At 39.9% G+C, this 25,926-nt stretch overlaps 1 protein-coding gene across 3 annotated transcripts in view; it reads left to right on the forward strand.

The window, feature by feature from the left end:
* CEP89 (centrosomal protein 89) overlaps positions 1-25,926 on the forward strand; it is a 137,199-nt gene that overhangs the window by 92,668 nt on the left and 18,605 nt on the right. For all 3 annotated transcript variants that reach the window (XM_037820049.1, XM_037820050.1, XM_037820051.1), the window contains 4 exons: positions 1,961-2,128; positions 2,712-2,853; positions 20,576-20,665; positions 25,269-25,438. In XM_037820049.1, coding sequence (XP_037675977.1) covers positions 1,961-2,128; positions 2,712-2,853; positions 20,576-20,665; positions 25,269-25,438 — 570 coding nt within the window. The remainder of the gene's footprint in view (positions 1-1,960; positions 2,129-2,711; positions 2,854-20,575; positions 20,666-25,268; positions 25,439-25,926) is intronic.

Here is a 25,926-nt window from a genome sequence, read left to right on the forward strand (position 1 = left end):
TTGCCAATAGGGCTCTTTGTGTATAGTGCTATGGTATATTGTATTTTTAAATAAAAAAAAAATTTTTAGGAACATATACACAACATAACATTTTCCCCTTTAACCACATTCAGATATATAATTCAGTGGTTTTGATTTCATGCACAGTGTGTGCTGCCATCATCAATACTTTTCCATCACCTCCAATAGAAATTCTATACCGATTAAATATTAACTCCCTATTTCCTACCCCCACCCTAGCCCCTGGTAACTTGTATTCTAGTTTCTGACTCTATGAATTTGCATATTGTAATGATGTCATATCAGTGAGGTCATACCATCTTTAACCTTTTGTGTCTGACTTAGGAACTTTGTTCCTTTTCATAGCTGAATAATATTCCATTGTATGCATATACCACATTTTGCTTATCCATTCATCTGTTGATGGACACTTGAGTTGTTTCCATCTTTTGGCGATTGTGAATAATGCTGCTATGAACACTGGTGTGAAAATAACTCTTTGAGTCCCTGCTTTCAATTCTTTGGGGTGTATACCTAGAAATGGGATTGTTGGGTCATGTGGTAATTCTCTACTTAACTTTCTGAGGAACTGCTGAACTGTTTCCACAGCAGCTGCACCATTTTACATTCCCACCAACAGTGAATGCGTGTTCCTGTTTCTCTGCGTCCTCTCCAACACTGGTTATTTTTAGCCATTCTCGTGGATGTGAGGTGGTCTCACATGTATTTGATTTGCATTTTCCTAATGGCTAATAATGTTGAGCATCCTTTCATGTGCTTTTTGACCATTGGTATATCTTTGGAATAATGTCAGTCCAAGTATTGCTGTGGGCTTCAGTTTTGATAGTTTCTATTACTGTGTCTTCACATTCACTAATTTTTTATTCTGTAGAGTCTAATCTGCTTTTATTCCCATCCAATGCATTGTTCATTTCATGTATTGTTTTGTGCCATCTCTAGAAGGTCCACTTGTCTTTTTTATATTTTCCATTTCTATCCTCAACGTACTCTGTTTCCTCTACCTTCTTGAACATATGGAGCAAACTTAATAATAGCTGTTTGGAAACCTTTGCCCAGGCCACCGTCTGTCTTGCTTCTGCCTCTGTTCTATTTATTTTTTCCTCCCAATCATGGATCATATTTTCTTGTTTATTCCCATACATTCTAATGTTTTATTAGATGCTGATTATGTTGTTGAGCTGGATTTTTGTATTCCTTTAAATAGTGTTAGACTTTGTTCTGGTGCACAGTTAAGTTACTGGAGTTTAGTTGGGTCCTTTCAAAGCTTGCTTTTATTAGGTTGAGCCCAAAGCCTCCTTTAGTCCAGGACAACTTACCCTGCCACTAAGTATGAATACTCTTCTGAAGATTCTGTCCCATGTCCTGTGTATTGGAGGTCTTTCCTCTCTGGCTGGTTATTTACCTCCTATTCCTTGTCCTCTGTGAGCCCTCGGAATTGTTCCCTCTACTCCTTTCTAGTGGTTCTCCCCCTAGTCTTTGTCCTCTTTATTGTGTGGAAATTGAGAGAACCAGTGAAGAGATAACCTTTTTCTCAAGCATCATTTTGCCAGAATTATATATTGAAATTGTTTACCTACTCTTGATTTTTTATTTGTTTTCTTTTTGTCATAAAAATTGAGCTGCCTTCCATTACTTCTGGAAGGAGTAGGGAATAAATAAATACATATCCACAGACATAAGCAAAAACGTGGGCAATAAAAGGGGTTAGAGGGCAGATGCCATGAAATAAGGTGTGTGCCAGCCATACCCTCTGTCCTCTCTTCTAGTTACTGAAGCTTGGGCCCCCCTGGGGCTGGGAGGGGAGATGTGTCCGCAGAGGCCTTCCAAGTGATGCACTCGGGGCCCAGAGGCCTGGCTGTTTGTCACTTGTCTGGCAGTGACTGCCTTATTTAAAGCTCATTGTACTGGATTCTTGCCTTGTGATGTTTTTCTCCTTCAGCCAGTTGCAGAAGGAAAAAGAAAAAGGAAATGCTGAGATGGAAGAGCTGATGGAAAAGTTGACAGTCCTGCAAGTACAGAAAAAGAGCCTGCTTTTAGAGAAGAACAATTTGACAGTTAAAAGCAAAGCACTGGAAGCCGAACTTGAAATGGCACAGAAACGAAACAGGTGTACTTTGTTTTCTTAAGCTGTTTTTTTTTTTTTAATGCAAAAATATTCCATTTCATTTCCTTTGTCTTTTCTTTTTCTAATAGAGGCTATAAAATGGGAAAGGTCATTGTACATCAATATAAGTACAGTAAAAGCTTTTCTGTTGACCAGAATTAACCAACATTTCTCAAGTCTGTAAATCAAAGATGACTGATAGTCATAATGATGACCCTAAGACTCTGAAAGTTGTGGAAATATTTTCCTAACCATTTCCAAAAAATCCACTTTGGAATTACTCTATCTCTTTTTTCAATATTATCTTTTAGAACATGAGTCAAAAAATTAATAGAATAATATATAATTAGCCTATTACTTGATTAAGCATTTTGTGATTCATATGGACTTGATTTGGAGTCAGTGATTATTGGTTTAAAATTAAATTCAATTACTTCTTCTCACCTTGACACCTAAAAGATTTAGTTGCTGAAAAGTAACATTTAAATGCTAACAAGTTTGATATTTTGATAGTACAGATATTCACTATGTCCTCACCATTCGGGCTAATGAGTTGTTTATCTCACCATCTGGGGGAACTCTATAGGAGAGCTCAGAAGAAAATAGATGTCCTCAAAAAGCAGGTGGAAAAAGCCATGGAGAACGAAATGTCTGCGCACCAGTACTTGGCAAATCTTGTTGGGCTGGCAGAGAATATTACTCAGGAACGTGACAATCTTGTGTGTTTGGTAAGTTGTCTCAAAGTTACTTCAAGCAAACTGCAAGTTGGTATGCCAATGTTATAATTTTAAAGAGTATATTTCAAAAATCAGATCCATGAAAATTTCAACTGTTAACATTTCAACTCCAAAATTTCAAATACTCAAAATTTTATTGTTTAATCATGAGGGAAAAACAGTTTTTGGAAGATGAATGCCCCAAACTTTTAGATAATGGCAAATGATATTTAAGAAGGTAAAATCATGGAATTAGTCCGATCAACTAAGTAGGAGGAGTAGTCATCAAGGCGTTTATTGCACCTACCAACACATTTTTTTATTCTCCCTGTAGAGCTAATATTTTCCCTATTTGAAAATGAAACACGAGAATTACAAAGACATTGAATAGGGTTCATCCTAAGGAAATATTTTATAAGGGCACAAATCGGAAACCACCACGATATCCTCCCCAGCACTGATTGTTATAGCGCCAGTCCCAAGGTAGGAAACTGATTGAGTTGATTATTGGTGGGGCTGGATGACAGAGCTCTACGCAGTCGTCAGGACTGAGCCTGTGGACGGGATTCTAGAAACTATGCTCTGATTTTTTTTTTTTTTTAATCTTCATTTTATTGAGATATATTCACATACCACGCAGTCATACAAAACAAATCATACATTCAATTGTTGACAGTACCATTACATAGTTGTACATTCATCACCTAAATCAATCCCTGACACCTTCATTAGCACACACACAAAAATAACAAGAATAATAATTAAAGTGAAAAAGAGCAATTGAAGTAAAAAAGAACACTGGGTACCTTTGTCTGTCTGTTTGTTTGTTTCCTTCCCCTATTTTTCTACTCATCCATCCATAAACTAGACAAAGTGGAGTGTGGTCCTTATGGCTTTCCCAATCCCATTGTCACCCCTCATAAGCCACATTTTTATACAATTGTCTTCGAGATTCGTGGGTTCTGGGTTGTAGTTTAATAGTTTCAGGTATCCACCACCAGCTACCCCAATTCTTTAGAACCTAAAAAGGGTTGTCCAAATTGTGCGTAAGAGTGCCCACCAGAGTGACCTCTCGGCTCCTTTTGGAATCTCTCTGCCACTGAAGCTTATTTAATTTCCTTTCACATCCCCCTTTTGGTCAAGAAGATGTTCTCCGTCCCACGATGCCAGGTCTACATTCCTCCCCGGGAGTCATATTCCACGTTGCCAGGGAGATTCACTCCCCTGGGTGTCTGATCCCACGTAGGGGGGAGGGCATGATTTCACCTTTCAAGTTGGCTTAGGTAGAGAGAGAGGGCCACATCTGAGCAACAAAGAGGCATTCGGGAGGAGGCTCTTAGGCACAATTATAGGGAGGCCTAGCCTCTCCTTTGCAGCAACCATCTTCCCAAGGGTAAAACCTATGGTAGAGGGCTCAACCCATCAAACCACCAGTCCCCTATGTCTGTGGTCATGTTAGCAACCATCGAGGTGGGGTAGGCCAATACCCCTGCATTCTCCACAGGCTCCTCAAGGGGGCACTACATCTTTTTTTCTTGTTTTTTTTTTTTTTTTTAACTTTCCCTTCTTTTTTAAATCAACTGTATGAAAAAAAAAATAAAAAAAAAAAAAACAACATACAATAAAAGAACATTTCAAAGAGACCAAACAAGGGAGTAAGAAAAAGACAACTAACCTAAGATAACTGTTTAACTTCCAACATGTTCCTACTTTACCCCAAGAAAGTTACCTAATTTAGCAACATTTCTGTGAACTTGTTCCTACTATATCCATCAGAAATTAACAGACCATAGTCATTCCTGGGCATCCCCAGAACATTAAATAGCTTATCTGTTCTTCTTGGATTATTGTTCCCCCTTCCTTAATTGCTCTCTATTGCTAGTTCCCCTACATTCTACATTACAGACCATTTGTTTTACATTTTTCAAAGTTCACGTTAGTGGTAGCATATAATATTTCTCTTTTTGTGCCTGGCTTATTTCGCTCAGCATTACGTCTTCAAGGTTCATCCATGTTGTCATATGTTTCACGAGATCGTTCCTTCTTACTGCCGCGTAGTATTCCATCGTGTGTATATACCACATTATTTATCCACTCATCTGTTGAAGGATATTTGGGTTGTTTCCATCTCTTGGCAATTGTGAATAATGCTGCTATGAACATTGGCATGCATATACCTGTTTGTGTCACTGCTTTCCGATCTTCCGGGTATATACCGAGAAGTGCAATCGCTGGATCGAATGGTAACTCTATATCTAGTTTTCTGAGGAACTGCCAGACTGACTTCCAGAGTGGCTGAACCATTACACAGTCCCACCAATAATGAATAAGAGTTCCAATTTCTCCACATCCCCTCCAGCATTTGTAGTTTCCTGTTTGTTTAATGGCATCCACCCTAATCGGTGTTAGATGGTGTCTCATTGTGGTCTTAATTTGCATCTCTCTAATAGCTAGTGAAGCTGAACATTTTTTCATGTGTTTCTTGGCCATTTGTATTTCCTCTTCAGAGAACTGTCTTTTCATATCTTTTGCCCATTTTATAATTGGGCTGTCTGTACTATTGCCATTGAGTTGTAGGATTTCTTTATATATGCAAGATAATCAGTCTTTTGTCAGATACATGGTTTCCAAAAATTTTATCCCATTGAGTTGGCTGCCTCTTTACCTTTTTGAGAAATTCCTTTGAGGTGCAGAAACTTCTAAGCATGAGGAGTTCCCATTTATCTATTTTTTCTTTTGTTGCTTGTGCTTTGGGTGTAAAGTCTAGGAAGTGGCCGCCTAATACAAGGTCTTGAAGATGTTTTCCTACATTATCTTCGAGGAGTTTTATGGTACTTTCTTTTATATTGAGATCTTTGGTCCATTTTGAGTTAATTTTTGTGTAGGGGGTGAGGTAGGGGTCCTCTTTCATTCTTTTGGATATGGATATCCAACTCTCCCAGCCCCATTTGTGGAAAAGACCATTATGACTCAGTTCATTGACTTTGGGGGCCTTATCAAAGATTAGTCGGCCATAGATCTGAGGGTCTATCTCTGAATTCTCAATTCGATTCCATTGATCTATATGTCTATCTTTGTGCCAGTACCATGCTGTTTTGTCAACTGTGGCTTTATAATAAGCTTCAAAGTCAGGGAGTGTAAATCCTCCCACTTCGCTTTTCTTTTTTAGAGTGTCTTTAGCAATTCGAGGCATCTTCCCTTTCCAAATAAATTTGATAACTAGCTTTTCCAAGTCTGCAAAGTAGGTTGTTGGAATTTTGATTGGGATTGCATTGAATCTGTAGATGAGTTTGGGTAGAATTGACATCTTAATGACATTTAGCCTTCCTATCCATGAACATGGAATATTTTTCCATCTTTTAAGGTCCTTTTCTATTTCTTTTAGTAGAGTTATGTAGTTTTCTTTATATAGGTCTTTTACATCTTTGGTTAAGTTTATTCCTAGGTACTTGATTTTTTTAGTTGCTATTGAAAATGGTATCGTTTTCTTGAGTGTCTCTTCAGTTTGTTTATTTCTAGCATATAGAAACATTACTGACTTATGTGCATTAATCTTGTATCCCGCTACTTTGCTAAATTTGTTTATTAGCTCTAGTAGCTGTATCGTCGATTTCTCAGGGTTTTCCAGATATGAGATCATATCATCTGCAAACAATGACAGTTTTACTTCTTCTTTTCCAATTTGGATGCCTTTTATTTCTTTGTCTTGCTTGATTGCCCTGGCTAGCACTTCCAGCACGATGTTGAATAACAGTGGTGACAGTGGGCATCCTTGTCTTGTTCCTGATCTTAGAGGGAAGGCTTTCAGTCTCTCACCATTGAGTACTATGCTGGCTGTGGGTTTTTCATATATGGTCTTTATCATATTGAGGAAGTTTCCTTCAATTCCTACCTTTTGAAGTGTTTTTATCAAAAACGGATGTTGGATTTTGTCAAATGCTTTTTCAGCATCTATTGAGATGATCATTTGATTTTTCCCTTTCGAATTTTTAATGTGTTGTAATAGATTGATTGATTTTCTTATGTTGAACCATCCTTGCATGCCTGAAATGAACCCCACTTGGTCATGGTGTATGATTTTTTTTATGTGTCTTTGGATTCAATTTGCAAGTATTTTGTTGAGGATTTTTGCATCTATATTCATTAGGGAGATTGGCCGGTAGTTTTCCCTTTTTGTAGCATCTTTGCCTGGTTTTGGTATTAGATTGATGTTAGCTTCATAAAATGAGTTAGGTAGTGTTCCATTTTTTCAATGTTTAGAAAGAGTTTGAGTAAGATTGGTGTCAGTTCTTTCTGGAAAGTTTGGTAGAATTCCCCTGTGAAGCCATCTGGCCCTGGGCATTTATTTGTGGGAAGATTTTTGATGACTGATTGGATCTCTTTGCTTGTGATGGGTTGATTGAGGTCTTCTATTTCTTCTCTGGTCAGTCTAGGTTGTTCACATGTTTCCAGGAAATTTTCCATTTCCTCTACATTATCCAGTTTGTTGCCATACAGTTGTTCATAGTATCCTCTTATAATTTTTTTAATTTCTTCAGGCTCTGCAGTTATGTCACCTTTTTCATTCATTATTTTGTTTATATGGGTCTTCTCTCTTTTTGATTTTGTCAGTCTAGCTAGGGGCTTGTCAATCTTGTTGATCTTCTCAAACAACCAATTTTTCGTGATATTTATCCTGTCTATTGTTTTTTTGTTCTCTGTGTCACCTGTTTCTGCTTTAATCCTTGTTGTTTCTTTTCTTCTACTTGGTTTAGGATTGGTTTGCTGTTCATTTTCTAGCTTCTTCAGTTGATCCATTAGTTCTTTGATTTTCGCTCTTTCTTCCTGTTTAATATATGCATTTGGTGCTATAAATTTCCCCCAGTACCATTTTTGCTGCATCCCATAGGTTTTGGTATGTTGTGTTCTCATTTTCATTCGTCTCTATATATTTAGCAATTTCTCTTGCTATTTCTTCTTTAACCCACTGATTGTTTAGGAGTGTGTTGTTTAACCTCCAGGTATTTGTGAATTTTCTAAGTCTCTGATGGTTATTGACTTCTAATTGTATTCCATTGTGGTCAGAGAATGTGCTTTGAATAATTTCAATCTTTTTAAATTTATTGAGGCTTGTTTTATGTCCCAGCATATGATCTATTCTGGAGAAAGTTCCGTGAGCACTTGAAAAGTATGTGTATCCTGGTGATTTGGGATGTAATGTTCTGTATATGTCTGTTAAATGTAATTCATTTATCAGACTGTTTACGTTTTCAATTTCCTGATAGGTCTTCTCTCTGGTTGATCAATCTATAGGAGAGAGTGATGTGTTGAAGTCTCCCACAATTATTGTGGAAACATCAATTGCTTCCTTTAGTTTTGCCAGTGTTTCTCTCATGTATTTTGTGGCACCTTGATTGGGTGCATAGACATTTATGATTGTTATTTCTTCTTGTTGAATTGCCCCTTTTATTAGTATGTAGTGGCTTTCTTTGTCTCTCTAAATATCCCTGCATTTAAGTCTATTTTATCTGAGATTAATATTGCTACACCTGCTTTCTTTTGGCTGTAGCTTGCATGAAATATTTTTTTCCATCCTTTCACTTTCAATTCTTTGTGTCCCTGTGTCTAAGACGAGTCTCTTGTATGCAACATATTGATGGTTCATTTTTTTTGATCCATTCTGCCAATCTATATCTTTTAATTGGGGAGTTTAATCCATTTACATTCAACGTTATAACCGTGAAGGCATTTCTTGAATCAGCCATCTTATGCTTTGGTTTATGTTTGTCATATATATTTTTTCCCTCTCTCTATTAATATCCTTTATTGTACCCATACCGAATCTCTTTAGTACTGAATCTTTCTCCAAGTCTCTCTGTCCTTTCTTTGTTTCTCTGTCTGTAGGGCTCCCTTTAGTATCTCCAGTAGGGCAGGTCTCTTGTTAGCAAATTCTCTCAGCATTTGTTTGTCTGTGAAAAATTTAAGCTCTCCCTCAAATTTGAAGGAGAGCTTTGCTGGATAAAGTATTCTTGGCTGCAAATTCCTCTCACTCAGAATTTTAAATATATCGTGGCACTGCCTTCTTGCCTCCATGGTGGCTGCTGAGTAGTCACTACTTAGTCTTTGTATGTGGTGAATTGCTTTTCTCTTGCTGCTTTCAGAACTTGCTCCTTCTCTTCTGTGTTTGACAGTGTGATCAGAATATGTCTCAGAGTGGGTTTATTTGGATTTATTTTATTTGGAGTTCGCTGAGCATTTATGATTTGTGTATTTATGGTGTTTAGAAGATTTGGGAAGTTTTCCCCAACAATTTCTTTGAATACTCTTTCTAGACCTTTACCCTTTTCTTCCCCTTCTGGAACACCAATGAGTCTTATATTAGGACGTTTTATATTATCTATCATATCCCTGAGGTCCGTTTCGATTTTTTCAATTTTTTTCTCCATTCTTTCTTTTATGCTTTCATTTTCCATTCTGTCATCTTCCAGGTCACTGATTCGTTGTTCAGCTTCCTCTAGTCTTGTACTATGAGTATCCAGAATCTTTTTAATTTGGTCAACAGTTTCTTTAATTTCCATAAGATCATCTATTTTTTTATTTAGTCTTGCAATGTCTTCTTTATGCTCTTCTAGGATCTTCTTGTTAGCCTTTGTATCCTGTACTATGATCTCATTTTTCATTTTTAGTTCTTTGATTAGTTGCTCTAGGTACTGTGTGTCTTCCAATCTTTTGATTTGGGTGCTTGGGCTTGGGTTATCCATATCATCTGGTTTTTTCATATGCTTTATAATTTTCTGTTGTTTTTGGCCTCGTGGCATTTGCTGAACTTGATAGGGTTCTTTTAGGATTTGTAGACCAATTGAAGTCCTCATCTCTAATTTATCAGATCTACAGCTTCGTGGAGTACACTTTCTCTAACCAGCAGATCGCATCCACGAGCCACCTGTTCTCCACAAGCCAGTTCTCCCCTGCTTTACCTTTGTGGTGAGTGGGGGAGTGAGTCTTGTGGGGTCTAATTGGTGTACCAAGCTTGAATGTGTAGTTGGTGTTGCCTGCCCTGTATATGGGGCGTGTTTCTGGGCAGTCAGGGAGGGGGGTGGCTCTAACAATCAAATCTCCCTGGTGATCCTGGAGTTTTAAAGCTGCTGCAATAGTCTAATCCTTCAGTTCAGTCCTGCCACAGTTTGTCTCTGCCACTGACCCACAAGTCCTTGGTACTGGCGTATGGCTCCTGAGACTTGCAAGTGGGTCCCTCTTCCAGGCCTTGCACCCCCTGGTCCTCTGTTGAGGGATGACTGTGCTATGTCACAGGTGAGTGCCATCCCCCCAGGGCGGTTCTGGGCTGCTGGGCTGTGTAGGGAGGCTTCCAGTCTGCTGAAATGATGGCTGAATGGGGCTTTGTTAATTCACACTGCTCCACCTTCCCAACTCTGGGACAATCAGCTGAGGTTGCAGGGAAGGCTAATGTCCACACCCAGTTTTGTGGAGTGTGCCTGTTATTTGAAGCACTTCCGTAACACTGGGTTGTGTTGGGCAGCTCTGGGCTATGGGGCTGGCGATGGGCAGGAGTGTTTCTGTCCACCAGGATGATGGCTGTGAGCGGACACCCCCCTTTTCTTGGGAAGTTATGGTGTTTAGTGAATTTTCTCAGCCACTGGATTATTGCCTTTTGTCTCAGAGCTCTCTTAGCTCTGCTCTTGTCTTGACCTGCCCAAATTGCAAGTCTTTGAAGCTTTCTGTATTGGGCTTCTTAGAGTAATTGTTTTAGAAAAAGAAAAAAGGATTTAAAAAAAAGAAAAAAATAAGGGCCCTCCTCAGAGATCTGATGGGTTATTGAAATGCTAAGAGACAAAGCAATTAGGGCCATTAAGGAAAGGTCCACAGGGCAGAGAGATCAGCTTTTCTTCGGGATTTACATATGAGCCTCAGGACCTGAGCTCTGCCCTTCCCCTTTCTATGTTCACCAGAACTCCAAAAATCCTCCGCTTTTATTTTGGAGTTTTTCATGCTGTTTTTTTCTATGCCTGTCTCCTCTCTGCTGGGCTGGCTGCTCTCAGATTCTCTGGTGTCTGGTCTCAGTTTATCTATGGTTGGGGTTTGGATCAGTAGAATGAGTTTCCGATAAAAGCTGCAACTGCAGTTCTCCCTTCTCCTTCCTGGAGCTGACAGCCCCTCCTCTCACAGGACTGAGCCTGGCAGGGAGGGGTGCGGGTCCCCTGGCCACAAAAACTTACAGATTTCGCTGATCTCAGCAGTTCCACGTTTTCATGAGTGTTGTATGAAGTATGCCCAAAGTCAGATTGCTCTGTGGTGTCCAGTCCACGCAGTTCCTGGCTTTCTACCTCCCTGATTTTAAATGATGTCGACAACATATTGCAAAGTGAAAGAACACAGATGATCAAACCAATACACCTGTACCTGTTTATATGCCAAGTGATTGATTCAGTGTGCTAAAAAAAGTCTGAAAGGATTTTCCCCACATTGTTAACTGAGTTAACATTCCTCCAAGTGGTGGAATTATGGGTGACTTAAAAATAAAACTTTTCTACTTAACTGCATTTTCTCATTTTTCTCCATTGACTATATATTGCTTATGGACATTTAAGCATGTTTCTTTAAGTAAGGTTGCAAATCTCTGGTAATAAAGGATTAGAAGTAAGAGTTTAATGAAAGGCATCATAAAAGAAACCAGCAGGCTTTCTGAGCGAGTCCTGGAAGCCAGCAAACTGGACAGTACCGGCTCTTCCTCAGGGTGAATCAGGTGAGGGGAATCTGTCAAGGTATGTCACCAGCTGACTCCCAGTCGTTAGAAAGGTATTGCGTTCCTCCAGGGGAAAATGAACAAAGGCTTTTAGCTCTTGTTTATATAAGAGGAAATATAAATAGTGCATGGCTCTTGTGGGGGGGGAGGCACGGGCATGTTCATCTTCACTTGTCAATATTGTCAATAAAAGAAATGCAAATTAAACCCATCTTGAGATACCATTCTAGACTCCTGTTAATGTTACAAAAAAATATTTTTAATCTTGTAACTGTTGCCTGTAGGGAGAGGCGGGGCAAGATGGCCGACTGGTGAGCTGTAAGTTTTAGTTACTCCTCCAGGAAAGTAGGTAAAAAGCCAGGAACTGCGTGGACTGGACACCACAGAGCAATCTGTCTTTGGGCATACTTCATACAACACTCATGAAAACGTGGAACTGCTGAGATCAGCAAAATCTGTAAGTTTTTGCGGCCAGGGGACCCGCGCCCCTCCCTGCCAGGCTCAGTCCCGGGGGAGGAGGGGCTGTCAGCTCCGGGAAGGAGAAGGGAGAACTGCAGTGGCTGCTCTTATCGGAAACTCATTCTACTGATTCAAACTCCAACCATAGATAGACTGAGACCAGACACCAGAGACTCTGAGAGCAGCCAGCCCAGCAGAGAGGAGACAGGCATAGAAAAAAAACAACACGAAAAACTCCAAAATAAAAGCGGAGGATTTTTGGAGTTCTGGTGAACACAGAAAGGGGAAGGGCGGAGCTCAGGCCTTGAGGCGCATATGCAAATCCCGAAGCAAAGCTGATCTCTCTGCCCTGTGGACCTTTCCTTAATGGCCCTGGTTGCTTTGTCTATTAGCATTTCAATAACCCATTAGATCTCTGAGGAGGGCCGTTTTTTTTTTTTTTTTTAAATCCTTTTTTCTTTTTCTAAAACAATTACTCTAAGAAGCCCAATACAGAAAGCTTCAAAGAATTGCAATTTGGGCACGTCAAGTCAAGAGCAGAACTAAGAGAGCTCTGAGACAAAAGGCAATAATCCAGTGGCTGAGAAAATTCACTAAACAACACAACTTCCCAAGAAAAGAGGGGTGTCCGCTCACAGCCACCATCCTGGTGGACAGGAAACACTCCTGCCCATCGCCAGCCCCATAGCCCAGAGCTGCCCCAGACAACCCAGTGTGACGGAAGTGCTTCAGATAACAGGCACACACCACAAAACTGGGCGTGGACATTAGCCTTCCCTGCAACCTCAGCTGAATGTCCCAGGACTGGGAAGGTGGAGCAGTGTGAATTAACAAAGACCCATTCAGCCATCATTTGAGCAGACTGGGAGCCTCCCTACACAGCCCAGCAGCCCAGAACTGCCCTGGGGGGACGGCACTCACCTGTGACATAGCACAGTCATCCCTCAACAGAGGACCCGGGGTGCACAGCCTGGAAGAGGGGCCCACTTGCAAGTCTCAGGAGCCATACGCCAATACCAAAGACTTGTGGGTCAGTGACAGAGACAAACTGTGGCAGGACTGAACTGAAGGATTAGACTATTGCAGCAGCTTTAAAACTCTAGGATCATCAGGGAGATTTGATTGTTAGGGCCACTCCCCCTCCCCGACTGCCCAGAAACACGCCCCACATACAGGGCAGGCAACACCAACTACACACGCAAGCTTGGTACACCAATTGGGCCCCACAAGACTCACTCCCCCACTCACCAAAAAGGCTAAGCAGGGGAGAACTGGCTTGTGGAGAACAGGTGGCTCGTGGACGCCACCTGCTGGTTAGTTAGAGAAAGTGTACTCCACGAAGCTGTAGATCTGATAAATTAGAGATAAGGACTTCAATAGGTCTACAAACCCTAAAAGAACCCTATCAAGTTCAGCAAATGCCACGAGGCCAAAAACAACAGAAAATTATAAAGCATATGAAAAAACCAGACGATATGGATAACCCAAGCCCAAGCACCCAAATCAAAAGACCAGAAGAGACACAGCACCTAGAGCAGCTACTCAAAGAACTAAAGATGAACAATGAGACCATAGTACGGGATATGAAGGAAATCAAGAAGACCCTAGAAGAGCATAAAGAAGACATTGCAAGACTAAATAAAAAAATGGATGATCTTATGGAAATTAAAGAAACTGTTGACCAAATTAAAAAGATTCTGGACACTCATAGTACAAGACTAGAGGAAGTTGAACAACGAATCAGTGACCTGGAAGATGACAGAACGGAAAATGAAAGCATAAAAGAAAGAATGGGGAAAAAAATTGAAAAACTCGAAATGGACCTCAGGGATATGATAGATAATATGAAACGTCCGAATATAAGACTCATTGGTGTCCCAGAAGGGGAAGAAAAGGGTAAAGGTCTAGGAAGAGTATTCAAAGAAATTGTTGGGGAAAACTTCCCAAATCTTCTAAACAACATAAATACACAAATCATAAATGCTCAGCGAACTCCAAATAGAATAAATCCAAAAAAACCCACTCCGAGACATATACTGATCACACTGTCAAACATAGAAGAGAAGGAGCAAGTTCTGAAAGCAGCAAGAGAAAAGCAATTCACCACATACAAAGGAAACAGCATAAGACTAAGTAGTGACTACTCAGCAGCCACCAAGGAGGCAAGAAGGCAGTGGCACGATATATTTAAAATTCTGAGTGAGAGGAATTTCCAGCCAAGAATACTTTATCCAGCAAAGCTCTCCTTCAAATTTGAGGGAGAGCTTAAATTTTTCACAGACAAAGAAATGCTGAGAGAATTTGCTAACAAGAGACCTGCCCTACTGGAGATACTAAAGGGAGCCCTACAGACAGAGAAACAAAGACAGGACAGAGAGACTTGGAGAAAGGTTCAGTACTAAAGAGATTCGGTATGGGTACAATAAAGGATATTAATAGAGAGAGGGAAAAAATATGGCAAACATAAACCAAAGGATAAGATGGCCGATTCAAGAAATGCCTTCACGGTTTTAACGTTGAATGTAAATGGATTAAACTCCCCAATTAAAAGATATAGATTCGCAGAATGGATCAAAAAAAATGAACCATCAATATGTTGCATACAAGAGACTCATCTTAGACACAGGGACACAAAGAAACTGAAAGTGAAAGGATGGAAAAAAATATTTCATGCAAGCTACAGCCAAAAGAAAGCAGGTGTAGCAATATTAATCTCAGATAAAATAGACTTCAAATGCAGGGATGTTTTGAGAGACAAAGAAGGCCACTACATACTAATAAAAGGGACAATTCAGCAAGAAGAAATAACAATCGTAAATGTCTATGCACCCAGTCAAGGTGCCACAAAATACATGAGAGAAACACTGGCAAAACTAAAGGAAGCAATTGATGTTTCCACAATAATTGTGGGAGACTTCAACACATCACTCTCTCCTATAGATAGATCAACCAGACAGAAGACCAATAAGGAAATTGAAAACCTAAACAATCTGATAAATGAATTAGATTTAACAGACATCTACAGGACATTACATCCCAAATCACCAGGATACACATACTTTTCTAGTGCTCACGGAACTTTCTCCAGAATAGATCATATGCTGGGACATAAAACAAGCCTCAATAAATTTAAAAAGATTGAAATTATTCAAAGCACATTCTCTGACCACAATGGAATACAATTAGAAGTCAATAACCATCAGAGACTTAGAAAATTCACAAATACCTGGAGGTTAAACAACACACTCCTAAACAATCAGTGGGTTAAAGAAGAAATAGCAAGAGAAATTGCTAAATATATAGAGACGAATGAAAATGAGAACACAACATACCAAAACCTATGGGATGCAGCAAAAGCAGTGCTAAGGGGGAAATTTATAGCACTAAACGCATATATTAAAAAGGAAGAAAGAGCCAAAATCAAAGAACTAATGGATCAACTGAAGAAGCTAGAAAATGAACAGCAAACCAATCCTAAACCAAGTACAAGAAAAGAAATAACAAGGATTAAAGCAGAAATAAATGACATAGAGAACAAAAAAACAATAGAGAGGATAAATATCACCAAAAGTTGGTTCTTTGAGAAGATCAACAAGATTGATAAGCCCCTAGCTAGACTGACAAAATCAAAAAGAGAGAAGACCCATATAAACAAAATAATGAATGAAAAAGGTGACATAACTGCAGATCCTGAAGAAATTAAAAAAATTATAAGAGGATATTATGAACAACTGTATGGCAACAAACTGGATAATGTAGAAGAAATGGACAATTTCCTGGAAACATATGAACAACCTAGACTGACCAGAGAAGAAATAGAAGACCTCAACCAACCCATCACAAGCAAAGAGATCCAATCAGTCATCAAAAATCTTCCCACAAATAAATGCCCAGGGCCAGATGGCTTCACAGGGGAATTCTACCAAACTTTCCAGAAAGAACTGACACCAATCTTACTCAAACTCTTTCAAAACATTGAAAAAATGGAACACTACCTAACTCATTTTATGAAGCTAACATCAATCTAATACCAAAACCAGGCAAAGATGCTACAAAAAGGGAAAACTACCGGCCAATCTCCCTAATGAATATAGATGCAAAAATCCTCAACAAAATACTTGCAAATCGAATCCAAAGACACATTAAAAAAATCATACACCATGACCAAGTGGGGTTCATTCCAGGCATGCAAGGATGGTTCAACATAAGAAAAACAATCAGTGTATTACAACACATTAAAAACTCGAAAGGGAAAAATCAATTGATCATCTCAATAGATGCTGAAAAAGCATTTGACAAAATCCAACATCCCTTTTTGATAAAATCACTTCAAAAGCCACATAGTACTCAATGGTGAGAGACTGAAAGCCTTCCCTCTAAGATCAGGAACAAGACAAGGATGCCCGCTGTCACCACTGTTATTCAACATTGTGCTGGAAGTGCTAGCCAGGGCAATCCGGCAAGACAAAGAAATAAAAGGCATCCAAATTGGAAAAGAAGAAGTAAAACTGTCATTGTTTGCAGATGATATGATCTTATATCTAGAAAACCCTGAGAAATCAGCGATACACCTACTAGAGCTAATAAATTTAGCAAAGTAGCGGGATACAAGATTAATGCACATAAGTCAGTAATGTTTCTATATGCTAGAAATGAAGAAACTGAAGAGACACTCAAGAAAAAGATACCATTTTCAATAGCAACTAAAAAAATCAAGTACCTAGGAATAAACTTAACCAAAGATGTAAAAGACCTATACAAAGAAAACTACATAACTCTACTAAAAGAAATAGAAGGGGACCTTAAAAGATGGAAAAATATTCCATGTTCATGGATAGGAAGGCTAAATGTCATTAAGATGTCAATTCTACCCAAACTCATCTACAGATTCAATGCAATCCCAATCAAAATTCCAACAACCTACTTTGCAGACTTGGAAAAGCTAGTTATCAAATTTATTTGGAAAGGGAAGATGCCTCGAATTGCTAAAGACACTCTAAAAAAGAAAAACGAAGTGGGAGGACTTACACTCCCTGACTTTGAAGCTTATTATAAAGCCACAGTTGCCAAAACAGCATGGTACTGGCACAAAGATAGACATATAGATCAATGGAATCGAATTGAGAATTCAGAGATAGACCCTCAGATCTATGGCCGACTGATCTTTGATAAGGCCCCCAAAGTCACCGAACTGAGCCATAACCGTCTTTTCAACAAATGGGGCTGGGAGAGTTGGATATCCATATCCAAAAGAATGAAAGAGGACCCCTACCTCACCCCCTACACAAAAATTAACTCAAAATGGACCAAAGATCTCAATATAAAAGAAAGTACCATAAAACTCCTAGAAGATAATGTAGGAAAACATCTTCAAGACCTTGTATTAGGAGGCCACTTCCTAGACTTTACACCCAAAGCACTTTCAACAAAAGAGAAAATAGATAAATGGGAACTCCTCAAGCTTAGAAGTTTCTGCACCTCAAAGGAATTTCTCAAAAAGGTAAAAAGGCAGCCAACTCAATGGGAAAAAATTTTTGGAAACCATGTATCTGACAAAAGACTGATATCTTGCATATACAAAGAAATCCTACAACTCAATGACAATAGTACAGACAGCCCAATTATAAAATGGGCAAAAGATATGAAAAGACAGTTCTCTGAAGAGGAAATACAAATGGCCAAGAAACACATGAAAAAATGTTCAGCTTCACTAGCTATTAGAGAGATGCAAATTAAGACCACAATGAGATACCATCTAACACCGGTTAGAATGGCTGCCATTAAACAAACAGGAAACTACAAATGCTGGAGGGGATGTGGAGAAATTGGAACTCTTATTCATTGTTGGTGGGACTGTATAATGGTTCAGCCACTCTGGAAGTCAGTCTGGCAGTTCCTTAGAAAACTAGATATAGAGGTACCATTCGATCCAGCGATTGCCCTTCTCGGTATATACCCGGAAGATCGGAAAGCAGTGACACGAGCAGATATCTGCACGCCAATGTTCATAGCAGCATTATTCACAATTGCCAAGAGATGGAAACAACCCAAATGTCCTTCAACAGATGAGTGGATAAATAAAATGTGGTATATACACACGATGAAATACTACGCGGCAGTAAGAAGGAACGATCTGGTGAAACATATGACAACATGGATGAACCTTGAAGACATAATGCTGAGCGAAATAAGCCAGGCACAAAAAGAGAAATATTATATGCTACCACTAATGTGAACTTTGAAAAATGTAAAACAAATGGTTTATAATGTTGCCTGTAGGAATGTGGTCACCTGCTCATACACTGCTGGTGGTTTCTAAGCCCTTCCTTGAGTCTTTCAGAAAGCAGTCAAGAGGGCATGTTAGGAGCCTTAAAACCATTCAGACCTTCTGACCTGGGGACCCCTGCTGAGAAGTTGCTATCCTGACAGAGTGCTAAACTCTGTTGTTTTCTCTAGCAGCATGAAACTCCCATTTCCCCCTCTGCATTGCCTCTTTGGTTTACCCATAGGAATAGTGAGAAGGCAAAGGAAAAGCTTTTTAGAAAAATATGAAGTGCCAAGGCAGCCCATTCATCCAGCAAACGTTCCTGGGGACCGCCCCTCACGGGGTGCCACTGTGAGTGCCAAGCCATGCCAGGTTGGCTGAGCAGGCCCCCCATCCCTGGGAAGCAGGCATCACAGACCTCAGGGATGGAGTCAAGACCCTCCTCAGCCCCCAAAGGCTCCCTCAGGCCCTGGACAGATGCAAAGGAGGCCCTTGATTTGAGGGTCCAAATATTTAAAGTCAGAGATGGAGCCAACAAAGTGTTCATACAATGTGTTCTCTCCTGCCTTGGGCCAGGCTCAAGTTTAGAATTCTCAGATCTCTTAGTTTTGCCTATGAAATGTAGGACACGAGAGCTGCCCTCATCCCACCTGCCTCCGCATGCCCTGAGGACCCCCTGCCCACGCCCAGACCTTGCCGTCCATGCGGGGAGGTGTGGGGAGCTGCCAGGACGTCTGGGCAGGGTGCCCTGGGTCCTGCATAACCAGGCCCAGGGTGGTCATGTCCCCTTCACCCTGCAGGCTTCCTGCCTCAGCCAGCTCCCTGGCCAGCCACTCCAGCCTGGGTCCAGGTGGGGCTGGTGTCCCTGCCTTCTCCACCCTGGCCTTGGTCTGCAAGGCATGTCCTCCTGCCTTACCACGTCCTGCTCTTTGGGGCCTCATGAGAGATACCCCTACTCCCACTCCCCAAAAGGCACACTCGCCCAGGGAGCCACTCTCCTCCACTTTGGGAAGTTTCCACTGATAAACTATGGCTATGCATAACTAAAATTCCCCTAATACTATTTTAGCCCCTTTTATTTCTCAAATTTTTGTGGGAGAAGCAATGGCTTTAGACATTGGCATCCTAATATCTAATCTTGCATTTAGTATTGATTCTTCATGTGACTTGTGCAAGTCATTTAATGCTCTGCCTTATTTTTCTTTTCTAGAAAATCAAACTGCCACCACTAGCCTACCTTGGAAGGAACATTCACCTTTACTAACCGTACCCCCCCCCCCCCCAATTTTTCCCCAGGCCCTCAAGGGGGCTTTGCAAATACATTTTTATTCTCTGCCCTTATTACTCTGGGATATATTGGGGCTTCACACTAACCTGTACAGACCAACCAGATTTCACTCCCTATTCAGAGTTCCATGTAATTAAGGTGTTTGAATAAACTGACCATACAAGTTAAATTACATAGTATGCTACAGAAAATATAGATTTTGCAGCAAATAAACATCTCTTCCTTGGGTCTCACACAGAAGTTGAAGATTTAAAATAGCATCATTATCATCCTTTCCCCTTTAGTCTGATTTGCCTTAGTCCTAACCAGATCAGCTTCATTCATATCTCTAATTGAAGTCTGAATTCTTTTTCAGCTTTTTGAACAGTTGCTTTATGGGATAGTGCTGACTTTCGTAGTTGCCAAGCTCTAGCTCTGAGTTTCAGATGTCACACAGATGCCCGGAGTTCCAGGGACCAACCAGGTTATGCACAAAGAGCTCAGCATCTCAGAATTTAGAGATAACCATTACCACTCAGGGATAGATGTGACTGCTGTAATAGCTTACAATCTAGGGACCTTTACTTTTTTTATTTTTTTTTACTTTTAGCATTTGAAATAGTTCACTGATAGTCTGTAGGAGTTCCTTTCCCATCTGGATCTTAATCTGAATCATTCAATGTCCAATGACATCCCTCTTGGATGTGCTGCCTATCAGGTTTGTCTTGGAGAATAGCATTATGTGTTAATGTCCGTGGGGTCAGCTGTTCCATTTGTGCAGGAGGGTCACCCACCATGCCCTCCCCTGTTCTTGCCCAAGCTCAGCTCTTGGCTGCAGCTCTGCCTCCAGCCCTCAAACAGGGAGTGAGGGAAACTGAGGTGGGGTGGGCAGGACGGGATTGTTATTTATGATGGTAAGACTTTCTGCAGAAGAATTTTTTTTATTTTATTCATTCTGTAAAACTGACAGTCCGTTATCTTTTTTTTTTTTTGCTTTTCTCAGGCTAAATGTTTAGAAACTGAGAATCATGGAGTTCTCAACAAAATATTAGAAGGCAATATTCGCTTGGGAAAGTTAGAGGAAAAAGTCAAGGTAAGTTGTCATTATTTAGCCTCAGAGATTCCATTTTCAATCAGGAATGAAGACTTACTGGGTGCAGATTTTTGTGTTTAAGAAAATGACACATTTTGCATTTACATATCACTAAGCATCCATAGATTAAAGCAGTGTAGGATTTCACTGGCAGAAATAGCACCTCTCGTCTCATTAAATAAGCTGTGGGTCATCTGTGCAGTAAAATACTATGAAAATTATTTATATGGATGTGGGAAAATCTCCTGACTGTACCATCAAGCCCAGTATTTATTTGTTCAGGAGGAGGCAGTATAGACTTGCTCCTCTCTTGCCTTAGTCCTGATTGCACTCTCCAGTTTCCAGGCCCAAAGAAAGCCATGCTCATTGCACCGACTCCGCTTCCCTGGGCCCCTCCCTCACCTGATCTCCCTCTCCTTACTGTGTGTGGCCTGTGTTCTTGTTCCAGCCTCTGACCCCCCAGCCCCACCTGCCAAACTGGTTTTTACTGGGCAGGGCAGAGAGAGGACCAGCAGGCTTAGAGGCCCAGGTGGAGGGTAGGAAACCTGTGGAATTTGGAGGGGAGGGTACTGTGAGGGCTGGCAGCTCCAATCATGGGAAATAAGATCCAGGACCTTTGGGCTCCAGTGCAGGTGTGTGTAGGACAGTGATTAAAGGGGCCTGATGGCAGAAAAATAAATGATGGGATTTAATATGTTGGAGAAAAAGTAAAAACAAAAACCAAAAAACTAAATATTGGTTGGCTGTGTGTAAAAACGTGTGGTTTGAGGTGAACAGAATATATATGAGTAAATTTGTGTTGTGAGTTTGTTTTGGTTTAAGGAACATGAGATTTAGTCCTGAATTATTTTGAAAGAGCTAAATGAAACAAGGTTTGACTTAAAATTTCTCAGACCCAAATATGTATCCTTAATGCAAATCGATTATGTACTGCTTTATTTTTCTATGTTTCATAAGTATTGTTTAACTAACAAGAATATTAGATTTTTGGACACCACGTTGCTTGCAGTTCTTGACTTTCAGGTGGTACAGGCAGGCATGCTTTCTTAGGGGCTCCAGTAGGGTCTGCCACATGCAGCAGCCCTGAGCTACCCTGATCTGGATCTGGGCCTCCAGGGCAGCTCACCTCCTCTGGCTAAATTCGAGGAAGACTAGCGTACCCACCAGAGCATCACAGAGCATCACTGTTTCCGTTCGTAACAAGCAGTGGCCCTTTGTGGTCAGGGGACATTCATACCACCAGTTCAAGGCACCCATCCCTCTGTGGACAAGAGCAGCCCATTCTTACTCTTAAATGCAGCTTTCTAGGCACCATTCTATTTGAAGAAAGTGTTCCTTTGTTAAGAGGAAAGTTAAACATGCCTGCATTAGTCCCACTCTCAGAGCTCTGGGGCATTTGTCCTGTGGCTTCCAGTGGAAGGAATGACTTTATGTAACCATAGAGCTGCTGGAGTCAGGTTGGCTTCTAAAATATCATCAAAGATTCCTAGCTTCCTAGGGCCAAATGCATATTCCCAAGACAAAATGCATCTGCAGAATGGATCAGAGAGGCCCCTACGCTTTGGGGCCTGCTCTCTAAACTCATTGTATGGATCAGCTACTTAAGGTGGTTACAAAAGTGAATATCCTTATTCATAGGAAATGTACATGGCACTATGTATACAGCCTACCCTCAAGTGTTCAGAAAATGGATTGATAAATACATAGTTTGGTGAATAGATGGATAGATAGAATGATATAGCAATTGTGACAAAATATTAAAATTGGGGAATCTAGCTATTTTAGGGGTAGAGATAAATTGGATTTCTCTATGGAGTTTGAATTATTTTTGTAACTGTCCTATAAGTTTGAAAATATTTCAAGATAAAAAGCTAAAAAAAAAAAAAAAGATTGACTCTACATATAGAAAGGGTATGTTATGTACCTAGGAAAAATTGACCCAGAATGGACTCAGAAAACTGACACCAAGATATATACCAGTATATGACTTCAAAGTAAAGAAAGAATATCTTGGACATCTAGGCCAAAGACTAGGAGAAAGAAAATCAGATTGGCATCACACTTCACAGCATATGAATGACACAGAACAATGGAATAACATTTAAAACTATTCCAGGAAAAGGGAGTATAAGCCAAGAATCTTTCCTTCCAGCCAAGCTGCCCTTCAGGCAGTTTTGAAGACGTAAGAACTCTTAGAACATTTTTTCCATAAACCTTTCTTAAATGTCAGTCAGCCTGAGTCCAGCAAGCAAGAAATGATGAGGGAAACTGGCAAAAGTACTGGAAATAAGCAATGGATACATTGTACTATGAACTAAGATTTAAAGTGGGGATAAGGCTGATAGAATAGGATGTAAATATTTTCTGACAGTGTAGAAATAATACAACCAGGGGGGAAATGGTAGGCAAAGAGAGAAGGATGGTAGAAAGTACAATAAACTTGCTTATTGCTTCACATGCAATAACTCAAAAGATATTTAAAACTGAAAAATTAAGTCATAGGAGCTTAAGTGTATCTAAATAGTAAAAGTTTAAGCATATTTTAGTGTATAGAAAGATAAATACCAAAGATAATGATACCAGTGACTATAGTTAGGTGGTGGAACAGAAAGGGAGGGAAGTAGTGAGGAGAAGGTTATTGTGAGCTAACGTTATTTGTGGTAGGTAACCAGTGGATACTATCTGTTTTAGTTTCCTTGGCTGCTCAAGCAAATACCATGAAATGAGTCCAGTTAAACAATGGGAATTTATTTGCTCATGGGTTTGAGGCTGGGAAAAATCCAAATCAAGGCGTTATCAAGGTGAAGCTTTCTTCCCGAAGACAGTGGCGTTCCGGGGCTGGCTGCTGGTACCCTTTGGTCCTTGGCTTGTCACATGGCAGGGCACATGGTGGCATCTCCTGGTCTCTCCCATCTTTTCCGGGTTCTGCTGATACTCAGTTTCTTTCTTTCCATGACTTCCTCTCTCTGTGTCTGAATTTCATTCTACTTATAAAGGACTCCAGTAATAGGATTAAGACCAATCCTGACTGGGCTGGGCCACATCTTAACTGAAGTCACCTAATCAAAAGGTCCTACTTACAGTGGGTTCACACCCACAGGAATGGATTAGATTAAAGAACATGTGTTCATGCGGTATATACAGCTTCAAACCACCACGCTATATAAAAAGAGGGGACTACGGACATGTAATATAAAGGTGTAAGAATACCTTTGACAAGGGTCAAAATAGATTTCTTATTAAATAGTAGAATAATTGCAACAGCAAAAGAAGAACAAAGGAAGCAGACCACATTAACTAAAATCTTTTTAAATATGTTTAGATAAGACAATAAAGGAGAAATTAACAAATTGAGACTAAACAAATTTCATATAAATAAATGTAAATGAGCTTAATTTACTCATTGTGGAAAATAATTTTTAAAGATTGGATTATAAAGCAAAATGCTAGATCCAGGAGACAACCTGAAACGAAGTATTCAAGAAAGATTAAAATAAAAAGGTGGGTGAAGATAATCCATATTTACATACACACAACGCAAAGGTTGCAGCCTTTACATCTACCAAGACGTAATTTAGACCAAAAGTACTAAATGAGACCAAAAAAAAAAAAAAGATGTCTTCTTAACACTAACAGCTACAATTAATATATAATAGTTTTGAATGTCTATGCACTAAATAATGCAGCAGCAAATATATACAGTATAGAAATTTATAAACCACAGGAGATAAAGGAAGAGAAAATGGTTAAACAAAAGTTAGAATATAGAAGAATTAACAACATAATCAATAAGGTATATTTGTGCCTATACATAGAACAGTCACAAAAATTAATCATTTGGCCACAAAGAAAACAGACATTTTTAATCATAAATACAAAAGCCAGAAATTAGTAAAGAAAATCAGAAAGCAAAAAGTGTCTTTCGGCTGGGAAGTTAAAACCTGTGCATTAAATAATTACTGGGTCTGAGGGCATATGTGAACTGAATTTCAGAATATCTAAAAAAAATTTGATGAAAACACTACATAAAATCTTTTGTGGCAGCAGTTTTAGAAATGCTCAGAGGGAAATTCATAAACTTAAATACCTATATCAATAAAAATGAAAACAGGAAAATAAACAAACCAGATTTTTACTCAGTTATCTGTTTGAATGTAGAGAACGACAGACTTCATCGGGTCTGTGTGTGAGGCTTCCATGGGAAGTTAAAGTGTCAACCTTAGTTCTTAAGTTAACAGCTGTCCAAGGGGTAAAAATTATCCTAGGGAAAAAATGCAAAAGCAGATGCATTTGAGAGAACATCCTGTTTGTTTTGTGATGATGATATTTCATGTTTTTATTTGTTTGTTAGCAAACACACACACAAAAAAACAGGCATTATACAATTTAGAAATTTGGTTTTACTGTACCTAAAATTCATTTATTACTTTTTATAACTTTCATGATCCAGAATTGCCCTTCTGGATCAGACTCATTTTGAGTTGGCTCCACTTGGTGAGCTCTGACAGCCCAAGAAGTGGGTAGGGGTAGCTTCCAGGAGGCACTATCCCCCTGGGCCCCTGGCAGCACCCCTTTGCTCACTCGGGCCCTCCTTCTCCCCCAGGGGTACAAAAAGCAGGCGGCGCTGAAGCTGGGGGACATCAGTCACCGTCTGACAGAGCAGCAGGAGGACTTTGCTGGTAAGACAGCTCAGTACCAGCGGGAGATGAGGCACCTCCATCGCATGCTGCAGGACAAGCAGGAGATCCTGGAGGAAGCCCTACAGCAGAAAAGGTGTGATTGCCCAGCCCCAAATCACAGGCCCAAACCATATGTTTGTTTTTGGAATGGTGGAATTTTCTAGTAAAACTCTCTAGGCCTGTTTTGTTTGTTTGATTGGTTATTTATTTATTTATTTATTTTTATTTTTTTTTTCCGAACTACTCCATCAGAGTGCTGATGGTTTTTTATTCTTAAAAACTCTCCTGGAGAAGGGTTAACAGTACTGAATGGTGTGTGAAACTGGTGGAAAGGGGACATTTAGAGTCACATATGTCACCAGAAGGAAAGTTGAAGGTTAAAACATGGGAATGTATAACACAGTGAATCTTGTGATGGACAACATCTGTGACTAATCGTACAAATGTAAAAAAAGTTCTTTCACGATCTAGAACAAATGCATGACACTATTACATAGAGTTAATAATAGAGGGGTATGGGGGAAAATAGTACCTATTGCACACCATGGGCTGTAGCTAACAGCAATATTTTAATATTCTTTC

This window comes from Choloepus didactylus, chromosome 27 (assembly GCF_015220235.1).
Source record: "Choloepus didactylus isolate mChoDid1 chromosome 27, mChoDid1.pri, whole genome shotgun sequence".
NCBI classification, from domain to species: Eukaryota; Metazoa; Chordata; class Mammalia; order Pilosa; family Megalonychidae; genus Choloepus; species Choloepus didactylus.